Here is a 17,617-nt window from a genome sequence, read left to right as displayed (position 1 = left end):
GGAATTGAATTGGAATTCAAAAGACATTCTCAATGCAATTCTGAATGGCACAAACCCTGTAAAAACAATATTTTAGTTGCTTGAATTCAAATATTGCAATGTTGTGATTGATCTCAAAGCATGATTCAAGGCTCTTTAATGAAGAATGTGGAGGAAATATTTGTGGAAACAAGGTTGCTGAAAAAGTGGAGGGTCATTGTTGAGGTCTATCATCATTTCAGTGTGTTTGTGTGTTCATTACCCAGCTGGGCCTTGCAGCTCTCTATAGTTTTATCCAAACTTCTAGTAGGTTTTTTGGGAGATGTGAGGAGAACGGACGTCCCTTGCTGCTGTTGCTGCTGTTGTTGTACAGTCTCACTCAACTCCTTCAGGTCCATTTCAGCTTTAATGCGATCTGAGGGAATACATTCAACACAAATATTCAACAAGCACAGAGGAATAAGTGGTGCAGTGGTCACTGTGTTGATTTTAGACTCACCAAGATTGAGGTTGAGGATGCCTCCCGTGGCTGAGCTCCTTTCCTGTTTAACCGGCGTGGGTAGGAGAGGCTTGGGGCTGCCGCTTGTCTTCAGAGACGCAGGGGACGCTGGGAGCCAAATTTGAAAACTTTATTACCCACTATTAAACTAAATATTGGCCATTTGAAGGCAGGAAATCTAGTTAATCACCTGTATAATCCATTGAGTCTTCACCGGCGCTATAGTGACTCGATGACACTCTCGCCCCTCGCTCGTCCTGCTCCAGGTCTGACCCCGTGTGGACCGAAGAGTTGGTGCTCATTGGCGATCTGGGCATGTCCGTCACAGAGATCCGTCGTCCCGCCCCTCCTGACATCACTGTCTTACCCAGGAGCATCTTGGGGGATGCGGTCATATCGAAGTTGAACTTGACTTTGTCCTGTTTCTCATTCTTCACCGTGCCTTTTTTAGGGTTACTAGGGTCCTGCAGCATTTGGAACTGGTTGTTGGGTGTGTAAGGCGTCCGGAACGGCGCGTAGTTGAACACGCTGTATTTCTTGCGCACGTTTTCCACGTAGACCTCCATTTCTTGCATGGCGCTGTTGAAGATGCTTTTGGTCTTCTTCACAGAGAAAGGGATCTCCTTAGACATGAGGTAACAGTTGTTTATGGGCACCCAGGCTCTGAAAGGGAAATGATGGGGGTAAGTACATATTTTAATACAAATTTAAAAAATGCGTATGGCAGTATGACTCTATAAGACCCTTGTTGATGTACACTACCGCTCAAAAGTTTGGAATAAATAAAATGTTTTAATGTTTTGAAGAAGTCACCTTGTCAAAATGCTCACCAAGTCTGCATTAATTCGATCAAACAGTAATAATTTATCATCAGCCATTACTCCAGTCTTCAGTGTCACAGAAATTATTCTGATATGCTGATGTGATGCTCAAGAAACAATGCTAAATCTTAAATAATATTGAGTTGTGCTACTTAATATTTGTGTGGAAACCATGATACATTTAAGTGCATTTATCAGCATTTATTTGAAATGGAAACATTTTGTAACATTAATGTCTTTACTGCCACTTTACTGCTTCTTCATTTTTTTTTTTTAATCTTACTGACCCCAAAACTTTTGAATGGTAGTACATCTTGGCTTTTCACAAAAAAATATGAAGCAGCACAACTATTTTCTACATTAAATAATAAGAAGAAATGTTTCTTGAGCAGCAAATCAGCAGATTAGAATGAATATGTATGCCTTAGCAATTTTTTTTTTCTTCACAATTTATTTGTTTTACCAATAAAGCAATACAGTAATATTAACTCATTTTTAAAACATAAAATTAACTTTTGCAAACTTATATAAACACATTGTAGCAATGAATTGGCTGCTGTATTGTTGTAATAAACTTCGCAGAAATAATTCAAACTAGTTAGTTTAAGTCCGAAGTTAAGTTTAAATCAGAAAAGCTATTAAAATATGTTTTAACACCCTCAGTTCACAAAACTTGAAACTAATGGTCTTTAGGAACAGGTCAAATTAAAAAATAATTAAGTTCAAGCTTTGATTTAATTGATGTTGCTAATTTTGTATATTGGAAACAAAATCATTGCCATCATATTGTAAATATTCAATATATTCTTTAAGTGAATTCCTGATGCCAGGGACACACTTAACTACTAGCTGAAACAATCTAAGACTGAACTGAACACACTTACAGACTGTTTTCAATGACTGGAGCAGATTTTAAACACCGACTGTGAACACTGTGTCTCTGACTCGGCGAGTTTGAGCATGATCAGTCGTAAGTATCAAATTACATTCATAATCGGCCTTACAGTCGTTAAGTGTGTCCCCGGCTTAAGTAAATAGAAGAGTAATAGGCTCACCTGTCATGCTGGCCAAAAAAACGTGCGTCCACCTGGCCGTCCTTGTCTCTCAGGGCTTTAGCAGGCCAGAAGGGAAAACCTTTCAGTTTAGCCCACACCAGAGGGTGAGGCTGAGACTACATGAAAACATAACAAACATGACCATTAGCTACACTTGAAATACAGCCCAGATATTGACTGGCTGTTTTTTTTAAATATATTACAAAATTAATAGGATTATCTACAAACCAAGAAGCAGCTTGATACCCAGAGAGATCACTCACATATGGATAGTGCTATAATATCTTTTTAAAAAATCATCCTCTTACACAAGGTTCACAGAACCAGTTGTCCCTCTTCTGACAGGCAGACAGGTAGCACTCTGGACAAACCTCAATTTCATTCATCTGTGGATGATTTACAGATACTGTATCACTTTACAGGACTTAAATATGTACACATATACTACCTTTCAAAAGTTTGGGGTCAGTAAGATTTAAAAAAAGAAAAGAATTCTTCTATTCAGCGAGGCTGCATTAAATTGATCAAACGTGACAGTAAAAACATTTAAAATGTTACAAAAGATGAAATGCTGTTCTTTTGAACTTTCTATTCATCAAAGAGTCCTGAAAAAAGTGTATCACAGTTTCCACAAAAATATTAATCAGATCAACTGTTTTCAACATTGATAATAATAATAAATGTTTCTTGAGAAGCAAATCATCATTTTAGAATGATTTCTGAAGGATCATGTGACTCTGAAGACTGGAGTAATGATGCTGCAAATTCAGCTTTACCATCACAGAAATAAATGACATTTTAACATATATTAAAATAAAAAAACAGTTATTTAAATTGCTGTTTTATTGTATTATTGATCAAATAAATGCAGCCTTGCTAAACATAAGAGTTAAATAAATTTAAAATAAATACATTTATAAAACGTTTTATATATTGTAAGAATATTAGACTACTCACTTCATGTTCACAGATCTTGACAATAACTTTAGCGGTTGCTGTTAGCTTGTGGTTCCCTGAAATAGAGCCATTTAGACTTCATGAATGTACTGATGTGAGTAAAGATACAAGCACATTGATTTCATAGACCAGCACTAACCTCCATTATAAATGATACAGTTGTGTAGAATCCACTTCACGTCAGCCAAAAATGCTTCTGTGCAACCATACATTTTCTTCTTGATATTCTACAGACACATATATTTCTCAGTTACAGTATTTATGTTACCTTTAGGCACATACAGTGGGCTCAAAAAGCAAACATTTTGAAGTTTATTAGGTTTTACATGATAAAACAATAGATATACGCTTTAAAATAAGGACAAAAAATATCTGAACACTTGTAATACAAAAAACCTAACGTACCTTCTCTAGAGTGCACAGGTCCATTGGGTGAAATATATATTCGGCATAATCTGGGTGCTGCTCCAGGGACACTGGCTTCTGAAACGGTTCCGTCTGCAAGATTAATCATTCATAAAGATACGCCGCAAGCATTGAATTAGTCACATGAAAACCAATACCCATCATAATGAAAATATGGGGTGATTAAATTAATTGTGAGGGATGTGGTATTTGACTCACCCCTGGTTGTTTCATCTTCTGCAGAGCAAACTTCAGCAGGTAGGACAGTTGCTCCAAGTTCAGCATGGTCATAGCTTTACTCTGAGTCTCTATGCATTCAGCCACCGTTATTTTCTGAAGTAGAGAGTGAAATGACTGTACTATATACATGCATCACACACAAACAGCTCATAATCATTTGTGTTCTCAAGCATATAATATCATGAATATCAGTCGATTACTGTCCATTTAGTATAGTTACTGTCCATTTAGCCTGATGTAATAAAATGTGTTAAAGTATATTCTTTCCTTTCTTGGTAAGAACTGTCTGCTCCAAATTAGGAGCGTAAAAATGCACTGAAGCTATTTTAAGTTGTTAACATACAAATCATACCAGAATAAATTGATTTGTGACCAAATTTCAGATTTCATGATATCAAATATCTAGACCTCTACATAAATTCAACTCGTTTCACTATTTTCTGAATGGTCTGGTTCATACTAGTCCAAGCAAATTATAGAACTCTAGGAAAGGAGAAGTGTCTGTCACATCTAGATTTCCAAAACCTAGTGAGCTTGCTGTCTACATAGGCAGCTCCTATCATGGGTAGCATCCTAACTATAGAGTGCACGATAACTTATAAACGTTTAAATACAGCCTTACTGTGAGCTACGAGGTTGTTAATCGATAGTATTTGTTTCTGTTGAAATCGCTGGCTCGCATTATTTCAACTTAGTTTTAAAATAATCAAGAATTTGTGGTGAAAAACGACATTACCCATGATGCTGTACAAAAAATTCGAAGCAAGCGAAACGCGCCAAGTTAGCTCCACCCACTCCCATGAAGTATAGCTCAAATGACGCAATTGAGTCGGTTTTACTAAATACTCTACATAGGCAGATACTCTACAAGAGCAACAGTTTGAGGTTAGCATGTCGTTAAACTAACAACACAATACTAATGTTCAACATAAGCAAAAATGTTATTATACTGCTAAACGATTTTTAACACTTTTCAGTACCGAAAGAAATATGTTTCTCGTGACTCGTCCGCTATTTTAGATATAAACATTCAGGGATTCTCCACAAAGGACACCGTGATTTTGTCTTAGATTTCAGCCAAACTGTGGTTTCTTAAAGGGATAGTTCACCCTTTGGAACACAAAAGAAGATATTTTGAAGAATGTTGGAAAAAGACCAAACAGCATTCCAGCCCATTGACTTCCATTGTATGGTTAAAAAACAACAACAAAAAACAGACAAGTTCATCAAAATATCTTCTTTTATGTTCCACAGAAGAAAGAAAGCCATACATTTTACAACATTAGGGCGAATAAATGATGACAGAATGGCCATTTTTGGGTGAACTATCCCTTTAAGGAAGCATAATTTCTCCTACTTTGTGAACTTAGCTCACTAGGTTTTGGAACAGATCTTAGGTTTCCATATGACCGGTTATGGACATGATTTATCGCTACACAAGTAGCTTTTTGTGCTCTGAACATATTTGAATGTGCAAGAAGGACAGTCACATGACTTGACTAATCCAGACACAGTACAGTCCTCAGTACCTCGCACTCTGGACAAAACCAGTCGCCCTCAGGCTCTGCGGCCAGTTTGAGGCACTTGGCGTGGTAGACGCGCGGGCAGAGCTCACAGCAGAGCACCTGGCCCTCGCGGTGACACACCCAGCAGTAGAAGTCGTTCCGCCCGTCCTGCGGTACAACATCAACAGGGTCTGTGGTGAGTGCGGGCTGCTTGACATAGTAAAAGGGACCATGTCTAAGCTCACACTGAAATGCAGGCAAGAGAGACAGGGCAAGGGGTCAAATCACAAGCCACAACACTCGCAGGGGAAATGTAGCAAGGCACTGCAATAAATCAAGCATGGACAGGTAAGCAGTCACATGACCACTGGGTCAAAAGCGGCACATTGGGAAGACACTGTGTAGGATTTCAATTCACATTTCCGTAAACACACTACATGACTCATGTGTGATCTGAGAACCTTGTGGTGTCTGAGATCAAGTGTGTTTCGCCAGGATTGGAATGAAATCCTAAAATACCATCAGATGCCAAATACAGATTAGCAGGATCATGGGACAGTGGCAAAATATACTTTAGACAAAGTTTTGATTCATATGGAATCATCATAAATGACAACTAATTAGTGCTCAATAACTGTAAGTTACTAGTTAATTTAAATTTGCTCGTTATTTTCGCATTAAAAACATAAGCAAATCCACATTTGGCATCTTTCATGAAACATTGTTCATTCATATGTACTGCGACGCACCACCACAAAGACGGCACAGCATTCACGTCTGATTTTTAGCTGTGATAAGGTTAACGCGGGCCCAAAAAGAAGCATTCGGACACTTACATAATATTTTTTTAAAAAGTGTAGTTTGCAAACAAATGATAGGTAAAGAACTTTTCTGAGAACTAACTTCCCTTTGAGCTATTTTTGTTATGACATTTAACCAACTGGAAAGTAGAAACCACGGGTGTAGCTCATCACATTAACTATATGAACACTACTGTTCAAAAGTTTGGGTTCAAGATTTTTTTAAGATTTAAAAAAAAAAAAAAGGAAATAAGGAATCCTATTCATCAAAGACTCCTGGAAAAAAAGTTTCCATAAAAATATGAAGCAGCACAACTGTTTTCAACACTGATAATAATCAGAAATGTTTCTTGAGAATCAAATCATCATATAAGAATAATTTCTAAAAGGATCATGTGACACTGAAGACTGGCGTAATGATGCTGAATGAATTACATTTTAAAATATATTACAATAAAAAAAACAGCCATTTTAAATTGTGATAATATTTCACAATATTACTGTTTTTAATGCATTTCTTTCAAAAGCCATTAAAAAAAAACAAAAAAAACATTACAGATCCCCAGACTTTTGAATAGTGTACATGAAATGATAAACAGAAAGGATCAATACATTTTGCCTTCATTATAAACAGTATAATTATTATTTTATCATTTAAAATAGGTTGTTCTTTAAGTAAACACTACACGGTTTAATATTTTATTCTCTAATGCAATGACATAAATACATCAAAGGGATTGTTCACCCAAAAATGTATTTCGTTATTTATTCACGCTTGTGTCATTGGAAACCTGTATGCCTTTCTTTCTTCTGTGCAACACAAAACAAGATATTTTGAAAAAGTGTCCATATTTTGTGCACTGATGTTTGGACCCCATTGACTTTCATTGTATAGGCAAAAACAGTTGAAACGTTCTTTTGTGCTCCATAGAAGAAAGTAATATCTGGAACAGCATGAGTGTGAGTAAATGACAAAAGTTTCATTTTTGGGTGAACTATCCCTTTAAGTATGCCTGTAGTGTCCAAATGCTTTTTGAGAAAGAAAATCCCCACAAGGGGTCGACTTTGTTCATGCAAATCAGTAAAAGCATTCGGCCCCTTTCAATGACCAGCGTTTTATCATTAAAAATTGCACATTGAATAGAAATCAAATCAATCACACAGATTTACAAGCCACAATCAACCCTGATTATTTAATTTGGCCGTTCAAATGAAAGAAATATAAAAGGACACAGGAAGAGACAAGAGTTTGATTTTAAATGTTTTTTAAATTAAGCATTTGAAGAAAAATTCTCAGCTCAAACCAATTAAAATCGGACAAAAGGACATCAGGAAGAAAGGGAAGCCAGTGAGGGAACATACTTGGTCTTTACTGCTGTGGATTAATCCTGGTTTCTTCTTCTTCTTTATGGGACTGGGTGACGTGTCAGAGGGAGAGTGTCCGTTTGAGGAATGTGGAGGACTGGGTGCTTTCCTCTTCTGCGCAGTCAGCGCCTGTTCCGCTGATCCTAGATCAGGGGCCGCTGGCAGGAGAAACACAGCTGCTTCATTATGCAAAGCCCACATGGACAACACAACACCTCACCCAGCTGGGCCTGTGATTGTGACCTTTCATAGCATCAACAACACAAACCACCATCGACCTCCACGCACAAAGACACTTGTCTTTTATGTGCATCTTCAAGAATAAAACAAAAAGGTGCCGCATTTAACATCTGACAAACCTACTTACAATCAGTTGCCATTATGAAAGAGGAAATTAGGTTGCATGCCATATTTGATGTGGTTCAGATTAAAAGTGTGACTTGCTTTTATTCATTTCAACATTTCAACTCTCACAATCTATATTTGGAGTCTGTTGCGTAAGATTAAAGCATGATTTAAAATATTAGAATTAAAAAAACTATATAAATACAAATATAAAAACAAAAATACCTTTGGGTGGCATGGACACCTCCATCCCATCAACAGCATCGGACTCCGTCTTTACTTCCTCCACAGCTAAACTAAATGAAGCAGAGAGAGAAAAATCTGGAATAAGACACTGAAACCTCATGAGGTCTACCCCTGAGATAAAAGACTTGGATGATGTAATCTAATCTCCAGAGTTATGTTGTTGTTGTTCATAGCAATCGTCCTCCATTCCATATCTGAACCACCTTTACTTGGGCAAGGAGACCCTTGCATGTCTGAGCTGTGCTGTAACCTATTATCGGCCTGTATTTACAACAGGATATTACGTGGTTTAACCGTAGGAGGGAAACACGACTGATCAAGACGTTGCGAGGCATAAACTCTCTCTGTGTCTAGTGCCCAGCACCTCCCTCAGATGAACCAAACCTCTTCATGGGGAATACCACCGTGAATAGGTCAACTCACTGGGGATTACGGCGGAGACGTCTGCTGAGCACCGGAGAGTGTCTTTAATTCAGACTCAGTCTACTTCTTGTTTGAGAGGATTTGGCTTCGTCCAAGTTAAATCGGGTATTAAAATACCATCAGATACATTCAAAATATGCCCAATAATGTGGCAGTATTTACATGTTCAGACGTTGAATAAAATGTAAACTGGATGTCAAGCTGACATAAATTTTTCTTAGCAGTATGTTTGCCTCATAAAATTTAGCAAACACTGATGAAATGATACAACTAAGGCCTACTGTATATTAACAACAAGATGTTAAAATGAAACATTGCTGTCCCATGAAACCAATTTTTTCCCATTCTTGTCAACTGATATTTGTTGTTTTCTCAGAAAATAGATCTTTAATGTGACGGCCTGCCCTTAGTCACAAAGCAATAAAGTGGCAAGCAATAAAAGGTGAATTTGCAGTGACACAATGACTGCGCATAGTAAATGGTTAAAGACATGCAATAAAAAAACAATGGTTCTTGCTTTATTTTCAGCGAGAACAGCGAGTTCTGGTAGGGCCGCTAGATATACTACCTGTGTCTCATTTTGAAGGCTGCATCCTCTGGAGGTCGCATTATTTATCGGCCCCATATATCAAAAAGGAAGTCTTATTTCAGAAAATTGACTTTTATTCATAGTGAAGCATAAATTGTTGTAATTTCCTAATGAATTTGGAATGTAGTGGTCGGGTTTACTGAAGTTATGCAGCCGACAAATCCGACCTCCAGAGGACGCAGCCTTCGAAATGACAAATTCAGTTCTCTTTCTCGTCTTATTGTGCTTGAATGGACACATAACACGCAAAATTGTCTGTCCCCGTCTCTGAAATAACCAGCGTAGCGATGCAGCGACTTCCAACAGAAGCACTGAAAGCAATTCGCCACATGATACAGCTGAAAACTTCTGAATACTTCTGCGTTGTGTAGCCCCGCCCATAATGAAATCTCATCAGACACATGAAAATTTGTGTTGTTCTGAGTGCGAATTTTCACATTGCGTTGTTGTGTTCCTCATGGCACGTGAAGGCCTTTAGTATGAACAGCAACTTTTTGACGTTTAATACAGCAAACAGATACGTGAACTGGGATTTTTGGCCAATGACAATTCAGGGGGCAAGACTACCCATAAAAAATTTGTGTAAATCATTGTGTGTCTTACAAAAATCAATGTAAAAAAAAATTACTTAAATAATTAATTCTGCTTAAGTTTCTTGAATATGAACCATTATCTATTGTACTGAACTTAACATTTGATCATGCAGTGTTATTATTTAATATCATTATCTGACTGAAATGTAACATCTAAGACCAGACCGAGGTAACAAAATGGATGTTATACATCCAGCAATAATGGAATCTAATCAGATACATCTAACAATTAACAAAAGTTAATGAAATTAAACTGATAATCTTAAGGATTAAACAACAACAACAACAAAAAGAGGTGAACACTTCACTTAACCACACATATCTTGACCACAAAAGAGGAAACCCACTATGGTCAATCAATCAACAAAAACCTTCTCAACCACAAGGCTAGAATGGAAATGACGGGTACCAAACAGAATCATGTAAATGACAGGTGAAAGAGAAGAGGCGGACCGAGGTCAACGGCACAAACAAAATCCTACAACGATGAGGCCTTGATCCTGGTCTTTGTTCAGAAGAAAAGACCAGAAAAGATTAAATGCTGGCAACGAATCTCCATTACATGAGGTCAGGATTAGGACCAGTGTTGAGAACGAGCACAAATGAGAAGAATGATCATCAGGCCACGATGAGGCCTTAGTCTTTCACTAATTCTCATTGACGGAGCCACGGCTTGACATCATAAAAAATAAATCCAGGTACTTTCACTGTGTTTAGATATTCAGAGACGTCCTTTCTTTAGGACAGTAAAAAGGAAAACTCATCAAATAAATCCAAAGTGGCAAATAACCTTCCATTGCGATGAATAAAACTCACCTTTCTCACAAGAAAATATTCCCGGTTGTGCTGAAAAATCATAAGTAATCTGCAGAGTATGTCAGAAACAAGAGTAATGACATTAGTCTGGAGAACGTATATCCGTTTCAGCAAACTTGAATTAGACATGTGATGTCTGAGGAGGGAAATGCACATCTAAGCAGGTAGCCAAGGGCCATTTTTGACTTTAATATGAGGCTAAAAGGAGCCGCATGGATGTTATTTCACATTAGGGCCACATCACGTCAGAAACTCCCATCCACCAGGCCTTTCTTTTCCTGTTCGCTTCAGAAAGGTCAAGCCAACTGTGAGGCTGAAAATCCAGATCTCTACACTGAAATCAAAGAAACAGGAAGTCCTGAAGCTGATCGAACGAAGAGAAAGAAAACCACCGCTCTGCAACCAAACCGCCCTCCAAAACGGGATCTTCCTGAACGATCTGAGCAGAGACACAATCAGAGGTCCTCGCAAACAGACCAAATAAAGAGAAAGGCAGCTGTGAATGTGGAGATAACTGGTCAGAGAGTGAGCCGAGGTCTTTTTTTCTCTCTTCGCAGGAAATGAGAGTGCCTCCCTTCCCCCACCGCTCTGCTCGAGCTCCCCTTCCCCCCTCCCTCTAGGCCAGAGACGCGGGCTCTGGCACGTCCATGGCACAGGAGCTAACAGTAAACAGGGAGAACGGCAGAAACCCTAGCATATAGGTCAATCTCAAGAGCCACAGCTGAGAAAAACAAGTGAAGAAACAATGCACCCGAGTATCAACAACAGGCAAACAAACATTTCGCTATTCAGACAAGGCAAACCTTGCTCGCAGATTGAGCTCTTGGGCCGTTAAAGGGAGCAGCTACTTTGTGGTTCATGGCTGCATTGTGAATCATTTCAAGGGCAAGCAGTGACTTCACAAGAACACAGTTGTTTCCTGTCACAATGTCGATGTAGATATGATTTGACTTTTTCTGAAGCTCTTTGCTGATTTAACACAGGCAAAAAACCCTCGTCAAACCACTGCGGGTCATTTCCTGCGAACGGCAAGAAGCCAATCACCACAATCCTTTACAGCGCCGTTTCCTTGACAAGAATCCCAATCACAGTCGCATAATCTTCCTGGGAACACACACAACCATACTGACATAAAACACTCCAGCCATTTTCCCATGAAGAGACGCTAGGCTAACAATATATGAAGATCTAGCTTACTATATTGTGAATGCAATTAAATTAATTGTTCATAATTACAACTAACTCGGGAACCATTTGTTGTTTGATAAACAGGTGAAATACGATACGTACTGGAAGGTTTTTTTTGAAACGCAGCCATAAATATCATTAGAAAGGCCAAGGATCCGTTGGGAATGAGGCAGGGGGCTTTTAGTCCCGTGTGGTTTGCACTCGCTTGTTTTGTCTTAGGGAGCAGCTGTGTGTGTATGTGCCGTGGTGCTATTTTATGGTTAACAATAACATCACCATAAATCTAAAAAAAAAAAACTTAAAGGAGATTAGAAATATGCAAATATCATCTAAACAATCTTCTTAAAAATACATCATAGCCTTCTCAATGACAAGAATGTCTTTTTACACAATTTAAATGTTATGCATTCATTTCAAAATAATTCAACATTGCTAATGCTGACATAACATAATGATAGTGCGTGTTCAATAGTGCATGGCAAAAAATAAAAGTCTGCTCACAAAGGAAATGAAAGCGGACTATAATTCTTAAGAACTCAATGGCTTTTTGTCATTGTGTCTGTGTTGCAGTATGTATTATAATCACTGGCCTAAATAACAAAATGGCTTTTTTGCATGATTTGCATGAAGCTGATGAATTCCTTTTCCAAGAATAATCCATGCTTGAAAAATGCTTATGACAAAATGGTGTCTCATGCTATTTTTAAACTCGTACTTGCCCTCTCAATGTGACTGACAGTGAACGATGACAGCAAAAATCATGCAAACGCCCACACTGAGCAATTATTTTCTTAAGGACGTGTTAAAAAACAGCACAGAAAATAACTGGAATCACTAGATAAATAAAATAAAATAAAAACACATGGGATTGTCATCTAACATCCCTCCTAAAGCTAAAACTATATAAAACAAACACGAATGCCACTGAGAACTGTGCTCTCCGCCCCCTCATTGGTAGATCACGTCCTGAATTACCCATCCTGCCCCTGTGTAAAATGACCACAGCTGGGACTCTCAGCTCTCTAATAGGGCCCTAACAGATGCCTCCATTTTCTGTGGCGTGGCTTGTGACACAAACAGACAATGGGACAGGCAATCAGCTTAAAAAAAGTACATCACCCAAGCACCCTACCCCCCCTGATCCTCCTCCCCCTACGTGGAGCAGATCAACATCTACAGAAATGACTGTCACTCAGCTGTTTGCCAGTTCAGCAATGAGTGATAGCTGACTTCGTTTGCCATGCAACCATGTGACCGAGCAGCAGCACACAGGCCAAAGCTCAGCAGAGAGAGAGGGAGAACGCATGACCCCCCCCCCTTCTCTGGCCCTCTCCCCCACCTCCTTCCTCCTCTGCCCTGTTTTTCTGAGACTCAGGCCTTTGCTAGGCCTCCCCAGTCAGTGGAGAATCAAATCTGCAATTCACAGTGTTAGCAGTGGATGAAAACAGTACAATGACAAGAAAGGACAAACGTAATAAAACATCAGGCTTACCTCTGTGGATGCATGGCTGAAACAGTGTAATGTCAATACTTATAAAACATGGAGGACAGCCTCAGCCTTTAGACAAGGGAGGGCTCTCCTCTCCACTCTCAGAGCTCAGGCCTGTGTGATCAGAGCAGGGCCGTGACTGGCTGCCCTCCCACATGCAGGATGTAAGGCCTCGTCTGATTGGCCGAAGCGCTTCCTGAGTAAATTATCTTTGTTCGGCACTGGCAGGATCAGCAGTGAGTGCGGGAAAGAGCACTGAGGAGAGGGAGAGAAAGAACTAGGCCTCACTCACTCTAAAAAACACACGCTTGTTTGCACAGACCCACTACGAAATGGCAGCTAAATATCCGTTAGCTGTGGAAATTGTGTGGGATTTCGCATTAAAGCTCTTTTGTTTGTCTGTGTGGAGCCGTAGGCCTTTGTTTAATCCCTCCCCCCACCGGAGCCGGTTGAGAAATAGGAGACACTCCTTTAGTGAATATGAGCCCTGAGCAAAAAATAGTGCAGCCACCATAACTTCCTGTGCTTGAACTGCAACCGATTCATGAGCAATATGTAAAGTAGATATGGTGTTCACTCCAAAAAGAGAAATGCAAATACTTTGCCATTATTATATCAGTAATCAGTGCAAAAAACAAATGCAATACACTTGGATGTTACATAATGAGTAATGTAGCTAAACGGATTGGATTAACTAAACCCTGAAACGCTTAAAAAACAATTCATTATATTCAATGAAGATAGTTTTCTAGAAAAACAAAGTAGCATAGGCTATTATGAATAATATATTTTCACATTCACAAAAGAATAGGAGCTAGCTAGATGAATGCCTTAGATCCGTTACAATATTGTGAGTGTTAAAACAAAACTTCCCTGAATCTTTAAAGGATTAAGACATTGGTACATGTTAAGGTGACTCTATTCGATGAATTAGTAGGAATGTGTTTAGGCCCTCACAGCAAAAGCTTCCACTAGGCCGCAAACAGCGCCGCCTGCTCTCTGACACTTACACAACACTGACACCCACCGGAGAGACGGGGAACTGACTCCCATCGATCATCACACAACAACAATCTTAGGACATGCTAAACCTCTTCAAGAGAAAATCTGTCTGCAAAAGAGTTGTTATTGTTAATAAAATTAATAGAAAATAAATTGTTTTCGGTAACTGAAATAAAGCTGAAATAGAATAAAATACTAATAGATAAAAAACAAAACAAATGAAAATGAGAAATGTTGCATTGAAAACTAAGTTAAAGTGCTTACACACAATTTCTCAAACTGTGGATCTTTTTCTCTAAACTACACACAAAACACGCACACAACATGCAAACCGTAATACATCTCTTGCTAAAGCAAACATTGAAAACTATATTAACTCTTCTAAAAAAAATTTGTTTGTGTGTAGTAATTCTACACAGAAACCATCAAACGCAACGCAAGAGCTGCTGTTAGTTTTGAATGATGTGCCTAATAATGTAGAAAACTGTGTTAAGCGTTTAGCAAAAAGTTTGTTTTACATTTGCAAACTGAGTGGCGACGGCGCCAGCATGTTATACGGCAAGCCGTCGATTCCCGAACACTTTAGTAATGGTTTGTGTTTAATGTTAATGTCTTTGTTTTCGTGGTTGGTTGTTGAGGGAACTCTTTTGGACATTCAAGCTTCAGTTAACTTTGTGGCTCGCCAAAACAATCACCAGTGGCCATAGTTTCACCTTTTTCAAGCACCTGATGTCCATATACCGCTAGCTAGAGTTATCTCACCTTTTAAAAAGAAGCGCCACAAAACAAAACACGAGACGGAGGGTTACTGGCGTCGAGGAACGCGCGCGTGTGTTAGCGGCACTTCTGAATGTGGGGTCAGTGGGAAACAAAACCTATATACTTCGCGATTTTATTGTGTCGCAAAATTTGGATTTTCTGATTTGAACTGAGACTCGGTGTTTTCTGTCTGAACTGATGCCCCACGCGAACTCCAATGTTTTAAATAGGCCTACTACTCCGGATCCACTGGTCGAGGTGGGGTGAGGTGGGGTGAGGTGGGGTGGGGCACTGGCCACTCTTTAATCCTCTATGGGACATTCATTTATAAATGACGCTAAGAAAATTGCATTTAAAGTACATTAATATGTCCAACCAATAATAATAATAGTAATAATTTTAGTAATATCATATATGACATCCCCTGCTTAAAGAGATAGTTCACCAACAAATTAAATTTCTGTCAGAATTTTCATTTTGGGGTGAACTACTCCCTTTCAGCCAATAAAATGTAATTGCTACTTGCTTTTTTTTGGCAGCAAGGAAGTGAAGTGACATTAGCACATTAGGTCACATGCTGTCAAGGCACCACAGTGAGTTCATTTAAGAAAGATAATATATATAAAGAAAATATATATATAAATTCCATTGAAAAAAATGTCATTGTACATCCAAATGTGCTTTTTAAAGTTTTAGATCATTTTTAATGCACATTTTGTAAAAAAAACAATACCTTAAAGACCAAAAAATGGCATGCATAAATGACAAAGTCCTTTAAGGATATATATTTTTTTTCTGTGTAGCTGCACTAATTGTTCATTACTTGCAAGGCAGTATAATTAATAGCCTTTTTGCCCCGCTTTTTAAGACCTGAAGAAATAAAAAATAAATACTATACATTAGGGGTGTGCAATATTGACAAATTATATCTCAATATTTTCAAAGTTTTGTTGATAGCAATTTGCAGAGTTTGTTTTTGTGCTGGTATAATGGCTGGTTTAGGCCTGTTGTGGACAGCTGACTCACAAAGACATATTCATTATTCATATTCTATGTGGTGGTCTTTATATTTGCCACCTTAAATTAATTTTCTGGGGAATTTTTAACTATAAGGGCATTTTTTAAAAACTTATTAAATGTATTCATCACCTTTTATGTCAAATTCTAACATTCAAATTAAATTCAATAAGAATATTAACATGATATAGGGCTATTACCAATCAAATTAAATCATCAACAAAATCCATCTTCGCAGTGCAGAGGTGACACAGAAGCAGCATCAGACGTGGCATTAATATATTTACACTGCTTTTACAACTGCATGAATAATGTTAAATGCTAAATATGAAATTATTTCTAATTTTAACTTTTAAAAGGTACTTTAAATATGAAACTAAAACCGCCAGTAGGTGGCAGCAAGTCACTGTCTTAATGAGCGAGTCATTCATTCAACCGATTCGTTCAAACTGCTGATTTATTCAAGAAACAAACATCATTGATTGATTCGTTCGTTCAAAATGCAGATTCAGTCAGTTAAAAAATCATCGCTGTTTGTTGCATGCAGACTCGTTCTGCTGTGGTTTCATTTTGAAATTTTCGTTGGCGAAATAAAGGAAAAACAAACAATATTGACAAACAATAGGCTACTGTGTCTAAAATGTAACTCACAATGTTAACTTATTTTTCATTTAACTGTTGTATAAAATAAATATCACAATAGTGCTGATATTTGGGGGAAATGGCACTCTTGCTCGTGTGAAATTGCAACTATAATATGATCATGTAAATATAAGGGGAAAAAACTCATCGGGGCAAAAATGCTCTGGTATTTTGAATTTTAAGGCCATATTTCTGCATACATAACGCAGTGAAAGCGTGAGTGGCGAACTCGACGCCAGGTCGCACATTATTAAAACAACAATCATTAGACGATACATATGGCACATCCCTACGCACATAAAGCATGTAGGCTACTTACAATTGAACATTTACCCATTTTCTTCTCCTTCTCTCTTTCTTTCGCGTGCAGGAGAGGATGCTGTCGTAAATGCCGCCAAATGCGCGAATAGCGAATTGTCACGTGAACAAGCAAATCCATGTATAGGCTAATGCAAATAACTGTAAAATTAAATAAAAAATAAATGCACGCTAATTATATAGGCCTAGTTTTATTTTGGTAAAGGATTTAGATATGTCTAAGTCAAAGTGTCATCTGAAATGTAAGACCTCTCATAAACGTTTTAAAACTTCTTCTCTCTCCTTCTTAGCGTTATTCCCGAATCCGTGTATCATTCGTTCAGTCTTTTTTTCTGATTTAATATTGAAAGTAGACAAATGCATAAACAGTTCCTTTTTCGTTTTTTCATTATTTCAAAAAAAAAAAAAAAAAAAAAAAACAAGAACCAGGGATCTTCTTGCTGAGAAACCGGAGCATGCGCACCTGTAAAGAAACCCACTCTGGCACGGGAGAACATGCAAACTCCACACAGAAAGGGATCCTGGCTCGAACCGGGGACCTTCTTGCTGTGAGGTGACAGTGCA

General features: G+C 38.2%; 1 protein-coding gene across 6 annotated transcripts in view; it reads right to left on the bottom strand.

Moving 5' to 3' along the window:
- The window catches only part of prkcbp1l (protein kinase C binding protein 1, like), a 32,163-nt gene that overhangs the window by 10,365 nt on the left and 4,181 nt on the right, over nucleotides 1-17,617 (bottom strand). Inside the window, exons 2-14 of one of the 6 annotated variants that reach the window (XM_079849451.1) lie at nucleotides 13,319-13,570; nucleotides 8,197-8,267; nucleotides 7,624-7,784; nucleotides 5,486-5,707; nucleotides 3,936-4,049; nucleotides 3,717-3,809; nucleotides 3,451-3,538; nucleotides 3,312-3,367; nucleotides 2,663-2,740; nucleotides 2,355-2,470; nucleotides 669-1,141; nucleotides 479-586; nucleotides 242-394 (exon numbers count right to left, since the gene is read on the bottom strand). In XM_079849451.1, coding sequence (XP_079705577.1) covers nucleotides 242-394; nucleotides 479-586; nucleotides 669-1,141; nucleotides 2,355-2,470; nucleotides 2,663-2,740; nucleotides 3,312-3,367; nucleotides 3,451-3,538; nucleotides 3,717-3,809; nucleotides 3,936-4,049; nucleotides 5,486-5,707; nucleotides 7,624-7,784; nucleotides 8,197-8,267; nucleotides 13,319-13,332 — 1,747 coding nt within the window. In that variant the 5' untranslated portion in view covers nucleotides 13,333-13,570. Of the gene's footprint in view, nucleotides 1-241; nucleotides 395-478; nucleotides 587-668; nucleotides 1,142-2,354; nucleotides 2,471-2,662; nucleotides 2,741-3,311; nucleotides 3,368-3,450; nucleotides 3,539-3,716; nucleotides 3,810-3,935; nucleotides 4,050-5,485; nucleotides 5,708-7,623; nucleotides 7,785-8,196; nucleotides 8,268-10,638; nucleotides 11,229-13,318; nucleotides 13,571-17,054; nucleotides 17,119-17,617 lie in introns of those variants that run through there. The other 5 variants (XM_079849455.1, XM_079849453.1, XM_079849452.1 and 2 more) reach the window with 5 other exon arrangements.

The sequence above is a fragment of the Squalius cephalus genome (genome assembly GCF_949319135.1).
Source record: "Squalius cephalus genome assembly, chromosome: 18".
NCBI classification, from domain to species: domain Eukaryota; kingdom Metazoa; phylum Chordata; class Actinopteri; order Cypriniformes; family Leuciscidae; genus Squalius; species Squalius cephalus.
The sequence above is the reverse complement of the archived record's forward strand: the minus strand, read 5'-3'. Positions and strand labels throughout refer to the sequence as shown.